The following is a 14783-nucleotide window of genomic DNA, read 5'->3' as shown; positions in this document are numbered from 1 at the left end:
TGAAGTTGCAATGGCACTGAAAAAAAGTGACTTGTGACTGTTTTTCACACATACAACTATTGCAACAACCCCATGGTCATGTGATTAAAATTTGGACACTTGGCAATTGACTCATATTTATGACGGTTGCAGTGTCCCGGGGTCATGTGATCACCTTTTGCAACCTTCTGACAAGCAAAGTCAATGGGGAAGCCAGAATCACTTAATAAGTGTTAATAACTTAACAGTTGCGGTGATTCACTTAACAACTATGGCAAAAAGATCTTAAAATGGGCCAAAACTCACTTAATAACTGTCTTGCTTAGCAAGAGAAATTTGGGGCTCAATTATGGTCATGGAGGCCCAGTGGTTAGAATGCGGTACTGCAGCCTAACTCTGTCCACTGCCAGCAGTTCGATCCTGACCAGCTCAAGGTTGATTCAACCTTCCATCCTTCCGAGGTCAGTAAAATGGGGATCCAGATTGTTGAGAGCAATAGGCTGACCCTGTAAACCGCTTAGAGAGGTTTGTAAAGCACTATAAAGCAGTATACTGTATACATCTAAGTGCTATTGCTATAGTCATAAGTTGAGGACTACCTGTATTTCTTCCGTGCCAGAAACCCCACCCTTGAGCAGATCTAGAACTCCTTCCACAAACCAGTCAGTGGTAGCAGAGAGACTGGTAGGAATAGGTATCATATGCAAAAGAAAAGCATCCGAAACTAATTTGATTTTAATTACAAGAAATATCAAACACTTTTTGGTCACTGTACAAATATTCTGATAGTAGTAGGTTGACAGTTAAACACATCAAGAGGGAGGCTGTATAGACACTCTCTTACATAGCAATCCCATAAAATGAGCTATTACAAAATGATAAATGTAATGTACACAGAGCCATCTTGCTTCATCAGTCGCAAGGATTATTGAAAAAATAAAATAAAAACAATCTAAGAATCTGTGGGGATCTAAGAAGTAGGTTTCAGGAATTAAATCTTGGATGGGGAGGACGAGGTTTGGAAATGTATCCACGTAGTAGTAGAGAATAGCAAAGGGGTGTTTTTATTCTCCCAAAGGAAACTGGAGATCAGAGACCAGCCCCAATCTCATTTGTAGTCAGTAACCAAATCTCATTAATGGAACAGCTTTAAACTCATATCACAGAGATAAAACACACTCACCAAAGGGGGGGGGGAATGTCCAGGTTTCCCTATTTTAACATGGAGATAAGTAGAGGGGCAAATTGGGTTTACAATATACATTGGGGCAGATCCTTCTAGATCAGGTGTCCCCAACCTTGGCAACTTTAAGATCTGTGGACTTCAATTCCCAGAATTCTATAGCCAGCCATGCTGGCTGGAGAATTCTGGGAGTTGAAATCCACAGGTCTTAAAGTTGCCAAAGTTGGGGACCCCTGATCTAGGATAGCTTGGACTACAACATCTGTCATGCTCACAGGACTGAGAGTTTTGAATGCTGTAATCTTCACCACTCAAGAACCCACTTTTAACCCCAACCTGATACATGGGACGCGTTTTTATTTCTTTTTATATAAATTAGAAACCTACTCCTCTTTCGGAGTATTTTCACAATGCAGATATACTGCTTTAGGAACTGTAGCTTATGTTAGGTGGGTAGCATCACCCACTAAAGAAGAATAAAACAGTGAAACTGTAACTTTGCAATAGACACACTCATATCTTTACTTCCTCCCCCCCCTCCTTTCACCTCTTGGTCATCCCAATATTTTTATTTGTCTTCTTCATAAATAGCATCACACTCTTGCTACTTTCAGGGAATCCGTTGTTGAAAACCAGAATTCCAGAGCAGTCTCCTGCCATAAATGAGAACGGATGCACTATTTGGAGCAATAACTGGTAGTATATTGTGATTATCTGATGAAACACTCTTCGCTCCTGTTTGTAGTTGGCTGCAGTTGGAAGATATCTCCACCCATAATAAATCTGAGGATTGACCAACATTAATTATGGGACTGACTTGCTCTTCTGTTGAAACTGTCTGTACGTTACTTCCTGGAAAACCCAATCAATCAGTCTTCAAACATTAAAACTCTTCTTATACCTCACAGGGAGAATTCCAAATGATGGAGAACCTCCATTTCCTTAAGCTTCTCTGATACCCCCTTGCCCAAAACTTCAGCTAAGAAACACCACTACCATTATATTCACTTCCAGTCTTGAAACTGCTTGCTGGGACATGGGATCCAGCAAAATAAAACCAGAAAGCATGTTTCCCACCATCGCCAAAAAAGCTTTCTTAAGAAAGGATACGTGACACAAAAACATGGTCACAACTTAAAGAATCTTTCCCACTCCCCCATCCACACTCGCCTGTCTCACTTGCAAAAAAGCAGAGATTAATAAAACATGTCTGGTGCTATACTGGAGGTTTAATCCCAAAGGTGCTTTTTCAAGAGGCAATTGGACTTCCTTTGTTCTTCCTTGAAGGCGTTTGCTTCCCAGAACTGAAGAAGCTTCCTGAATGAGAACTAAAATGTCTTCTAGGAAAAACAAAGGAAGTCCAGTTGTCTCCTGAAAAAGCACCTTTGGGACAACCATGACTTGGATGACTGAGAATCTCCATAGATTGTTAGAGGGTAAGTAACTGAGAACTACCGCAAAGATATTTAGCTCTTTATGATCAGAAGGATGCATCTGGCTTTTTAATTGGCATGCGCTATCAAAGCCAGGCAAAAATATTGAATTTTAAACAAAACACAAGCTTGCACGAATGCTCTCTGTGAAATTGAGTATTGCTTCCTTCTTTCTTATATTAAAAATTACAACCCAGTATCAACTTCTGGCTACATCCAGAATTTCTGGGAGCCACAGGTTATACATACCTTATCTCAGTGCTTCCTCAACCTTAGCAACTTTAAAATCAGTGGACCTCAAGTCCCAGAAGTGGATTTCAATTCCCATGTTGGCTGCGGAATTCTGGGAGCTGAGGGCCACTCATCTTAAAGATGCTAAGGTTGAGATCACTACCTTATCTTGTAGCAATGTCAGTTGTAATATACTGAGCACCTTTATTCTACTTTAATTCTGACATATTTAAATCTTGTCCCATTTAAGCAGAGAGACAGGAAGTGGTAACACACTCACTCTGGCAATAAAAACAACTTTTCTTTTTTGTAGCAGATAAATACTTCAGGCAAGGCCCTATACATTACAGTTCTATATACCTTTTCCATTATGATAAATAAATCGGGAGTAAGAACACAAAAGCAGAAACACGGTGGAATCAAGGAACATATAGACTAGATCCATCTGTAAGCAATCTCTAAGACAGCTTTTCTCAACCTTGGCTATTTTTAAGATGTTGGCTGGGGAATTCTGGGGGATGAAGTCCACACATCTCAAAGTTGCCAAAATTGATAAACAATGCCCTAAGAAGCCGATAGTCAGATCTAGAGTAGGAACAAGAGGATGGATAAAGTTCATGGGCAGAACCAAGGGGTACAGTAAGGGGAAGGCATTATTTCTATATAAGTATTCTTAGCACAGCTGTACCACCACCTCTGCATATGTACAGAGGCGGGCAGATTTGTTTCCCAACTGTTTACCATTAACTTCCCAAAATGAGTTGACAATGTTCCCGCAGGGCAGTTTAGGGAAGCCAAAAGAGCTGTAACCGAATATCACTTTAAAAAAGAATGTAAAAGAAATAACTGATGGGCAAAAGGACAAGCTATTAATTTGATGGATCTGGGATTATAAAAGTGTTGTTCAAAAATATGTTGGCCAGTATAAATCCCTGTCCAGTTATTGCCGCTTCCAGCCCACTGAATTGTATTAACTTAAAAGCACCTGGTTTAAAAAGTTATCCAGTTCACATTGGATAGAGATGCTATCTATGGATGCAACCCTGCCTTACCACCCAGCCCCATCACAGCTTTAATGGAGAGAAAAAAAATGATGCATACTTTTTTTCCACACGAGCACTCCAAGTTTTGTCCTTCATAAATAAATCCATTTTAAAAGTGACTAGCCAAAAGAGAGAGAAAAATAACACAGAATTGTTCCAGCTACTATATCGGTTGAAAACGTTGTCCTTTTTTGTACATGACTGGGTTGACAAAAACAGATGCTTCTTTTATACAGGGTGCAAAAAAAAAACCAAAAAAAAACACATTGAGGTGGGCCACTGGCAGAAAATTCTGTCCCTTGTCAGAGGCAGCTAGGTATGTGGCTAATTGCAGTCCACTCAAGGAACTGAACGTCTTTTCTTCATTCTTCCTGCCAATTCCTTTTCATTGACTTCGAGAAAATGTGGTGAACCTCTTCTGTCTTCCCTCTAATCATGTCCTTGTCTTAACACAAGATCATCTCTTAAGAAGACGTCCCACAACTGCTTGGATACACGATACTGCTTGGATATACAGATCCACAGGGTTAAGAGGAAAAAAAACTGAATGAATTCTGAAATGGAGGCTATTGAGCTAGGTTGTGTCCTTCTGTTGAGAAGAGACTGGTGGGCAGAAGAATGTTTCATACCTTTGAATGTCCCAATAGCCTCTACGTTTGATAGAAGAAACTGGCTACATAGTTGGAGATTATTAGACAGAGTTTCCAAAATCGTATTATTCTCTCTTAACTCTGTACTTTCAACCATATGCCTCTAGGTTAAGACTGTGTCCTCATATTCTCTCAGTCTGTTCTCTTAGGTGACCTTTCTTCAAAACATATTCCAAGCTCATAGAGGGAAGCCAACAGTGGGTTAGAGAGCTGGAATTTAAGACAGTTAAGTAAAAAATGATAAACATAAGAGCAGATGATGGACAGAGAGTTTCGTAACAGGCTCACTCAGTGGTATGTCACTTTGATTCCAGATAGAGAGATGGGCTGAAGCCAAGACGTATTTTTCCAGTACAAAGAAGTTGCACTGTCCCAGGCCTTGGAAGGGATACAAGAAGTGGGGAAAGAACAAGGATTATTATTAAGCACCTTCTGGAACTTATTTTTCAGAAGTAGCATCATGGAATGTGCCATAGGATTCTGATTGCCGTTTTCCTGTGTGAATCCCACAATAAGAAATCTGAAGGCTTCTCTACGGGAAGAGGCAGGGATAAATTGGTGGATTAGCTAATAGTCATTTGCTGGCCATATTTGGCCAAAGGACTGCCAGCTACTGACTACTGTAGCAGAGGCTGGAAAACTCTGCAAGAGCGGGCTGGCAGAAATCTTAGGGTGGGGAAAAGAAAGAGCAAAGCCAAGATGTTCCTCCTCCTATAACCCAATCTCTTCATCTTGTTCATCTTCAAAACTGTAGCCCTGTCCCTCCTCTTCTTCTTCTTCTTCTTCTTCTTCCTCCTCCTCCTCCTCTTCCTCTTCTTCTTCCTCTTCTTTTTCATCCTCCTGCTGGGAACATCCCAGTGGGCTTGAGCTCTCATCCCTCAATACATCCTGATCCTGCCCTTTAATATTGTCCCAGTCTTTATCCATCACTCCCAGCACATCCTCCAAGATGGAAGGCCCCAAGTCCAGCTGGAAAGAGAGAAGGGATTCAGCGTGGTCCAGTGTGGGACTCTCCAGGGAGAAGTTCTGTTGCAGGTCCCACCCTTCTCCATTAGGGGGCTTCCAATCAGCCTTCTCTGGGCTCTGCAGTACCACAAAGCTGCCATCAGGGGTTGATGTTGCTGGACTTTGGACTACTCCATTCCCACTCCCAGGAGGGGAGAGCAGTTCAAAGCAACCAGAAACATCTCCAGGAGAACCAAGAGACCCAGGAGACACTGCTACATCGTGAGGCAACCCATTGGTCTTGGTGCCCCCATGGTTGCTGAGGAATGATGTATCCCCAAAAGCATCGCCCCCACGGCCAATGTGCATCGTATGTCGAAAGTCCCCCAAAGGGGCGCTAATCATGGCTCGATCCAGACGGGGCCTCTTTTTGGAATGAGAAACGGGGGACTGCTTGAGGATGGGCATCTGAAAAGAGAGACATAACATTAGGATCCAAAGCATTCCCACTGGAACCAGCACAGCCTCCAAGTTAAATTGCTTTCCTAAAAACCCAGATTAGAATCACAAAATCTGCCACAAAATCCCCCACTGACACCCGTGCACAGCCTAGGGCTCACCTTTTGTGAGACCCAAGAGAACAAAGTGCTATGCTGAGGATAAATAAAAGATCGCACATGCAAGTTAGGAGCCCGAAGCACGAAACCAAAGCACAAGCTATTTATTTATTTAGAAACATTTATATAGCCGAAGCATGAAACCAAAGCATGAGTTATTTACTTGTTTGTTTATTTGTTTAAAACATTTATATAGCTGCCTACCTTAGAGCCAATTCTGGGCAGCTCCCAATCAACTCCCATTGAATTAAGCCTGTCATTTTTGCCCTAACTGAACTTAATCCATTTTTAATCACACCATATATTATTTACTTTACCAATGGCAGGATGTTTGTCTTTAGTGCAAATGTCAATTTGTGATAACCCTCCACTGTAGCAGTCCTTGTCTTCCCAAATTTTGCAGTTTCCTTGACCTCACACTTACTGTCCTCCCTCCTTTCTAGCCAATTCTGAGTTAATCTGCAACGTAGCCTAACACTTTGGGCACAGGACTCATCATGAAATCTTCTGCCGTAATAAATTTGTTCAACTTGAAGGCAGCTAAGAGACTGTTGTGGCTTTCTTCTAAGAGATTTAGCCCAGGAACCAATGATATGAAAGAATAATAATCTCAGAAGACAGTTACCCTGTCTGGATTTATTTTCTTCCAAGGTGCTGATTATGGTGACCATGAAGCTGTCATGTTTTAGCTCCTCTTAGATAAAGAAAAGAAAAAAAATCCTTACATCAAGGCTCTCTCTTGATTTTTGCTCATTCTACCGAATTCACATAAAACCTGCTAAAACTCACAAGGTTGGTGCAAGCGTTTTAGAGGAGCTGATCTGGCTTACCTTCCTCTCAGTCTGAGGGGGCAAAGAGTTTAGATTTTGTGGTAGGCAGAGCCTGGGATAAATGAAAGAGCTGTAGGAGTATTGCTCCCTCCTGACCCAGCTTAGGATATTTTTCACCTACTGGCCACCCCCTTATAACTTGTCCAACCAGTTCTTTGATTGAGGAACACTTAGACTGCTCTGGAAAACTCAAGGATAGAGGACAGAAGAAGATTTTAAGGACAACCGAGAGGAAAAGACCAAACTAAATATCTTTGGTTACTTCTGCGACAGGGGCAGAAATTAGCTGTCTTCGTAGCAGAATATAATATATTCAAGATGTCACAGATCTTCTATAGGATCTATGCTTGAATTTACACAAGACACTAAGACATTATTTACTTAATTGTGATTTATTAAACAACCCACAACTGCCCAGTTTCAACACATTAACCCAGGGGTAGGCAATCTTGGCTCTTTTATGACTCCTGGACTTCAACTCCCAGAATTCCTGAGCCAGCTGCTCAGGAATTCTGGGAGTTGAAGTCCACGAGTCATAAAAGAGCCAAGGTTGCCTACCCCTGTATTAACCCATGGTTAGGAAACCCCAATAGGTTCACTCAGCACACTAAACTGCAATGGGGTAGCTTGTTGTATGAATCCAAACTAGATCTATCCATGGGTAACTGGAATGGATGCATTATCTAAGAAACGGGGAGTTCCTTTCAATACAATGAGGTGAACACTCTTGATAATCAAATCAGAAATATTGGACACTTTGGTATGGAATTTGAGGTGTGGTAGGAAGTGGCTGTTCAAATGGGAGAGAGTTTTCCTCCCCTTGACTCAAATACAGAAAGTCAGATTGCAAGGAAGATCTCCCTCCTTCAAAGTTTTGGATGTTTGCCCCCAAGTATTGCCCTGATGGCATCGCTGCCCCCCCTCCCCCCCACACACACATACCAGGTGGACCAGGCCTACAGACGCTGGCGTTTCTTGTCTCTCCTTGTACCTGCCCTACATTGCAATGTTCTTGTCGGAGGTGTGATGATCTAATAGAGATGATTCATGTTGAATGGGAACAATGGAGCTGCACTGGGGGTGGAAGGGAGACATTGTCTGGGCAAGTGTAGAGGAGGGAGGCAGAGGAGGGGAGAGTCAAACAAGGCTTCTTCCTCCCTCCTGAGATCAGAAAGTGCTGACAGGCGTGGAAAACACAGGCGTGGAAAATGGCCTAAGAGTTGACTCAGCTGTGGGTGGTAAATAAACCCAGGGTAGGTATCAGGAGTCAGGGAGGGGGGAAAACCCTCAGGAGTCCTGAATTCCTTTGCCTTCTCTCCTGAGCTTCACTGTTCCCTTTCCTTGGAATCCAGGAAAAAGATCTCCCACTTGATTATGAAACCCTTTGATACTGATACCAATTTCAGGAGTTGGCAGAAGATGGATGGATGGATGGATGGATGGATGGATGGATGGGGCCCATTTCCTTTGTGGTTGAGAAGGGAAGAGGAATAAAGGACATTACAAGTATTCCTTGACTTACAACAGTTCATTTAGTGACCGAAGTTACAGCAGCACTAAAAAAAAAGTCACTTATGACCTGTTTTTCACACTTACAATCTTTGCAGCATCCCCACGGTCGCGGGATCAAAATTCAGACTCTTGGCAAGCGGTTCATATCTATAACGGTTACAATTGTCCCGGGGTCATGCGATCAGCTTGATTCACTTAACAACCATGTTACTAACTTAACCACTGCAGTGATTTACTTAACAACTGTAGCAAGGAGGGTCGCAAAATGAGTCAAAACTCACTTAACAAATGTCTCACTTAGCCACAGAAATGTTGGGCTCAGTTGTGGTCATAATTCCTTTTTTACTGTATTCCTTTTTTACTGGAAAATATTAGAAGCACACAAGGAAAAATAGCCCAACAGTGTCATCCAGAGATAGTGAGAGGGCCCTCCCCCTTCAAGGATGTCATTTCCTCATGGGGGAATCTCTTTAGGAGCGTGCCCTAGGTGTCCATGAGATCCAAAATAACCAGGGCAGAATTCAGCATTACCTCACAACCTTCTCCTCTTTCACACGCATGAGCAACTCCATGAAACATGTAAAAGGGGGGAGTTGGCATTACATCAGCCCAACAATGCTTCTGACTATTCTACCAAACAGAACTACCTGTTAGTGGGTGCTACTAGCAGTTTGGTAGACATAAAGCCAGTTCTCCGGATTCAGTTCCATAAAGTTACTTTAAAACATGCAGGGACACACAAACATCTCACCTATCCAAAAGCGCTAACATTTTTGCTCAAGATTGCAATGCAGCTACAGAGGGCAGTTGCACAAAAGGTGCAACTGCTTTAAAGAACTTTTTGGAACTAAACCCAAAGGGTGCACAGGCTGAAGAACCTGTGTCACAGCCTGTAGTGATGTGAAAACTGCCTAGATCAATGTTTCTCAACCTTGGCAAGATGTGTGGACTTTAGTTCCCAGAATTCCCCAGCCAGCATTTCATGGCCTAAATGAAAAGACCTCGTCAACCTTTCCACAAGAAGCACCATCCTCCCATCTTCCTTGATTCAGGCCGTGCTACTCTTTCTTTCTGCCATCCATCATCTCTCTTTGTGAAGTCCTTGAAACAGGACTCTGGTTTCATGGACAATATTCATTTCCCCAGTCCTCTGGAGTCCCCAGGCCTGATGGCACAACCAGGTTTTGTTGCCTTGGGGCAGGGGTAGGCAACCTTGGCTCTTTTATGACTCGTGGACTTCAACTCCCAGAATTCCTGAGCCAGCCATGCTGAGGGGAAAGAGAGGTTTCCAAGCTGAGCCATGCTGGCTCAGGAATTCTGGGAGTTGAAGTCCACGAGTCATAAAAGAGCCAATGTTGCCTACCCCTGCCCTAGGGAAAGACAAAAGGGATGAGGCCAACCTCACTTTCAGGGAAAAGGATATTCCATAAAGAAGGAGCCCCCAGAGAAAAGGCCCGCTGCTTAGGACCCACCAAATACAGCTCTCTAGCCCAGGGGTCCCCAACCCCCGATCCATGAACCAGTACCTGGCCACAGCTTGCCAGCAACTGGTCCGCACAAACAATCAAAGCTCCACCTGCGAGATGCAGGCAGCACACAAAACCACGCACCCTCCGGTCCTTGGAAAAACCTCTCTCCATGGAATCGGTCCCTGGTGCCCAAAAGGTTGGGGATCGATGCTCTAGCCAGTGTTTCTCAACCTTGATAACTTGAAGATGTGTGGACTTCAACTCCCAGAATTCTCCAGCCACTATGATGGCTGGGGAATTCTGGGAGTTGAAGTCCACTCATCTTCAAGCTGCCAAGGTTGAGAAGCACTGCATATCCTCTCTCCTGGGTCTGGTGGGACAGGCAGATGTAATTGGGGAAAGGCAGTCCCTCGGGCAATCTGGTCCCATGCCATGTAGAGTTTTAAAGGTGAAAACCGTCCCCTTGAATTGGACCCAGAAACAAACTGGAAACCAATGCAGCTCACAGAACAGAACGGAACAGAACAGAACAGAGGTGCAACATGTGTTCCAGAAAGACAAAAAAGCTGCAGTCCTCTGCATGACCACAAGTGAGCCCAAAATTTATGTTGATAAGTGAGGCATTTGTTAAGTGAGTTTTGCCCCATTTAACAACCTTTCTTGCCACAGTTGTTAAGTGAATCATTGCACTTGTTAAATTACTGACAGGCATTAAGTGAATCCAGCTTTGCCATTGACTTTGCTCGTCTGAAGGTCACAAAAGGTGGATCACGTGGTCTAGATTTTGATCATGTGGCCATGGGGATGCTGCTACAGTCATAAGAGTGAAAAATGGTCATAAGTCGATTTTTTTTTCAGTTTTGTTGTAACCTTAAACGGTCACTGAATGAACCGTTATAAGTCAAGGACTACCTGCAACAGCCTGTAACAGCTGAAACATTTTGCAGCAGCTGAAGCTTCCAGATCCACTTCAAGGGCAGCCCCACCAAGAGCACATTACAGTAGCCCAACCATGAGAAGTTATTAAGAATTCTTCCAAAATGGAATAATCCAGCATTATAGGCAGTCCTCGAGTTACAACCATTTTTTTTAGCAACTGTTTGAAATCACAACGGCACTGGAAAAAGCTCTGATGATCAGTCCTCGTGTTTACAATCGTTGCCATCACACAATCAAAATTTGGGTGCTTGGCAAATGGCAGGCATTTACAATGGTTGCAGAATCCTGGGATCATGTGATGGTCATTTGTAACCTTCCCAACCTGGCTTCCGATGAGCAAAGTGAATGGAGGGGGGAGCAGGATTCGCTTAATGACGTGATTCACTTAAGAAGGACTATAATTCACTTAACAGTCGTGGCAAAAAAAAGGGGCATAAAAGGTGTGCCTTGTCCTACAACCACCATGCTTAGCATTGGAAATTCTGGTCCCAATCCTGGTCATAAGTGGAGGACTCTAACAGGACTGTCAAGTAGCTTCCTAGGCAAGCCACGGAAGAGATCCAAGCTTGCTTGATTTCTGCTGAAACGTGTGGTACAGGGACAACTTATTCCATGAGGAGTCCTATTCGGAAGCAGGCTCTTAAATGCAATCCTCTTAAAGCCGGAGTCCTTGACTATTCTTTTAGGAGATAATTGGCCACAAAGTGGCATAAGTGCCCACTTACAATGAGCTTAAGCCTGCTGAAGCTTAAGAATGGAAGGAGCAAAGCGAGAGGAAGAGGCAGGTGTGTCTCTTCTCAGATGAAGTTTAAACCAAAATATCCCGAGGGATAAGGAAGGCTTCTTACTTTTTAAAAATGAAAATGAATTCACTGACTGTTATGGGAAATGCTCTTCTAGCACTGGGACAACGGGGTGGGTCGAAGGAAGTATCCTGAGAAAGCCATATGCATGTGTTTGTGGGAAGCGTAACTCACACATCGGCCGATAGAAAAATGGATCGTCCTTAAATCAGTGCCAAAGGTGCTTTTTTAAGAGGCAGCTGGACTTCCTTCAGTTTTTTCCTGAAGACCTTTCGCTTCCTTCTTCAAGAAAAACAAAAAAAAGTCCAGTTGCCTCTTGAAAAAGCACCTTTGGGACAACCATGCTTGGATGACTGAGAATCTCCACAGACCCTTAAACCAGTGTTTCTGTCTTAGGACAATCTGGCTGGAGAATTATGCCAGGTGGCTGGGGAATTCTGGGAGTTGAAGTCCACATATTTTCAAGCTGTCAAATCCTGTCCTAAGCTACATACCTGATCAAATAAGCTTTTATCAAATAAGTCTATTTTCCATCAAGCCTTTTTGCTTGAAGCTCCCAACTTGAGGGCTGCCTCAAGTTTGTGCAGCTTGTGGACGAGACACTTTCATTTGGTGTGGGTTTGTTTTTTTTTTTAAAAAAATGCTTTTCAGCAGAATCCCAGCCTTCAGGAATGGCACGTTGGCTGTCTACCACGAAAATACATCAGGAGGGCATGCAAAAATGTAACACAGGGAACAGCTGAAAATCAAAACCACTGGATCTGACATGATCTTGGCATGGTCCCAAGCAGGCTAATTCTAAAAAGTCTCTTGGGAAAATATATCTATTCCTCTTCCTTCCATCCTTCCCCTCTCTGTCTGCGGATGACAGATATGGTTACTAGCCCCAGAGGACAATGACGGAATTTCCTTCAAAAGAAATTGACACAAACTCTTTGGAAATGCTTGTGTACAGCTGGGATTAAGGAAACAGTTGGGCACTGGACAGGGGTGGGATCTGGTGGAATTGTCTAGCTCTGGTGGAGCGGAGAAACTTCATCTGTGTGGAGAAGGGGGCCCATATTCTGGATTTATCTAGAAAAGGAACTAGAACTAGCAAGTAGGAGGTGGAGAATGAGTTAGAAACAGGTATCCTGGGGTCCTATAGAAAAAAGGAGATCTAATGGGCTATTGGGCCAAAAAAATAGAATTGGCATTTCAAGGGAAGGGTTGGTGGACCAGGAGAAAAATCTAGGGAATCCCAGAACAAAGGATCTAGAAGGAAAAAGAGGACATTTTGTAGCAGGAGTCCTCCAAGAACTAGGTTCTTCAAGAGGAGAACCTCAAAACAGTGGGTAAGAGGGAGCTGGAAGGTGGTTGCATTGGAAGTTTTGAGATGCCAGGAGAAATATCCCAAGAAGCCCAGGCAGAGATCTGTGGCTGGGGAAGGGGGGGTGTTATTTGGCCTAACGACACACCCCTCTCTGCATCTTGCTTTCAACCTGGCTGCAATTTGATTTATGATCACTCATTTATTCCTTCCCCTCCAGACACACACACAGACATTCAAGACTTTGTGCTACCACACCCCCAAGTTTCCTTTTAATCCTTGTGCGAGATTAAAGGTCAGCTCACCCCCTGCTCACCCTACCCCCCCTTTAAAGAAGAGGACTATCCAAAGAGATCCTCCTTTCCCAATGCTTCTGCTGGCCACCTGGCTAGGTTAGCTGTTCCCCAGGTGAAATGAGAGGCATACTTTGCTTTCTTTTTCAGCTCTCCTGTATTTCATTTTGACCCTACAATCCTCTGCTATAGAAGCGGCACCTTAGTTTTCAGCCCATCAGCTAGCCGTATTAAAATCTCGCTCCATAGAAGGGGACTAATGAGCCCCAGTTCCTGAGCTGGCTTCTTTTACTACAGCAAAAGCTACAGACGCAGCAGCCGCCACCACCCCTCCCCGTCCCGCCGCAACCCCAATTCCCTGCAGCCAGGAGAAACGTCAGATGATTCAACACATGTCTTTCTCCGACTGCCCAGTCAGAGCTCCCAGGCACCGAAAGATAAGGGGGGGGGGGAAAGCGGCGTTAAGTCTAGCAAACTCACCTTTGCTAAAAAAAAGAGCGCTGCAACTGCCTTTTTCCCACAGCTCAAGTGACTCACAGGAACGTCCCGACTCTCTTCCTGCTTTTGTAGTCGCCCCAATCCGCTGCCTCCGCCAAGGGGCAGTGCCAAAGCAACCCACAAAAAAAAAAGGAAAAGAAAAAAAACAACCACTCAATATCCTCCCAGCGTTCGGGAGTTGGATCCTGTTCCACTTTTGTCCAGCGACGTCCGGGAAGTTTGCTTCAAGTTCTCAGAAATCCCCGGAAAATTTCCTTTTTTTCCCCTTTCATTTGTCCACCTCTCCTGCTCCCTTCTTTCTTTTCCTTCTTCTTCACCAGCTTGCACTCCACCCCTCTTGGGTGGTGGCCCAGAAGGTTATTTATTTATACCTGAAGAAGAAAGAAAATAATGCAGATGTCAGAAACACCAACGAAAATCCAAACTGCGCCACAGAGGATATGTCAGAGAAAAACTGGGAGCTAGAAGCCAAAACAAATATTATCCCTGGGCAGTAAATTTAAACACAAACCCACACATTAGAGGGGGAAAAAAACAATCTCCAATTTTGTATAAAGTTCAGCACATTCTTGAATTCTGGAGTTTGGTTGGCATATTCAGAAACCCAACTAAGAACAGGCTAAGGACGAGTAGCAGACAATGCAGGGATCTGAAAGGAGCACCTCTAAATGTTAGGCTTCAAAAGTGAAGTGGCAAGTGAACCGAAGCACTGGGATGTGTGACACACACACACACACACACACACACACAGAGAGACTAGTTAGACAAGGATGGCTGAACTAGCCTCACACCTTCACCTTCACTTTTGCAGTTGTGTGGGAAGAAAAAAAGGATCAGCCCCATGGAAAGAGTGTTAGAACTGCCTTACTTTGAAGTACGGGCAGTCCTTGACTTATTTGGGAGCAGAATTTCCGTTCTAAATAAAAGCAGTTGTTAAGTGAATCACACCCAATTTTACAATCTTTTTGCCATGGTTGTTAAGCGAATCATTGCAGTTGTTAAGAGAATCATGTGGCTGTTAAGGTTAAGCGAACCTGGCTTCCTCCATT

General features: G+C 43.7%; 1 protein-coding gene across 1 annotated transcript; it reads right to left on the bottom strand.

Moving 5' to 3' along the window:
- Positions 1 to 4958: 4958 nt before the first annotated feature.
- LOC107282479 (cdc42 effector protein 1-like) lies at positions 4959 to 13855 on the bottom strand. Its single transcript, XM_029283017.1, has 3 exons — positions 13717 to 13855; positions 5333 to 5932; positions 4959 to 5051 (listed from the first exon to the last, which is right to left on the bottom strand). The coding sequence occupies exons 2-3, from the start codon at positions 5930 to 5932 to the stop codon at positions 4959 to 4961; spliced, it is 693 nt and encodes a 230-aa protein (XP_029138850.1). The 5' UTR covers positions 13717 to 13855.
- Positions 13856 to 14783: the final 928 nt, after the last annotated feature.

Source organism: Protobothrops mucrosquamatus, unplaced genomic scaffold (assembly GCF_001527695.2).
Source record: "Protobothrops mucrosquamatus isolate PMUCROS unplaced genomic scaffold, P.Mucros_1.0 scaffold8, whole genome shotgun sequence".
In the NCBI taxonomy this organism is placed as follows: Eukaryota; Metazoa; Chordata; class Lepidosauria; order Squamata; family Viperidae; genus Protobothrops; species Protobothrops mucrosquamatus.
The sequence above is the reverse complement of the archived record's forward strand: the minus strand, read 5'-3'. Positions and strand labels throughout refer to the sequence as shown.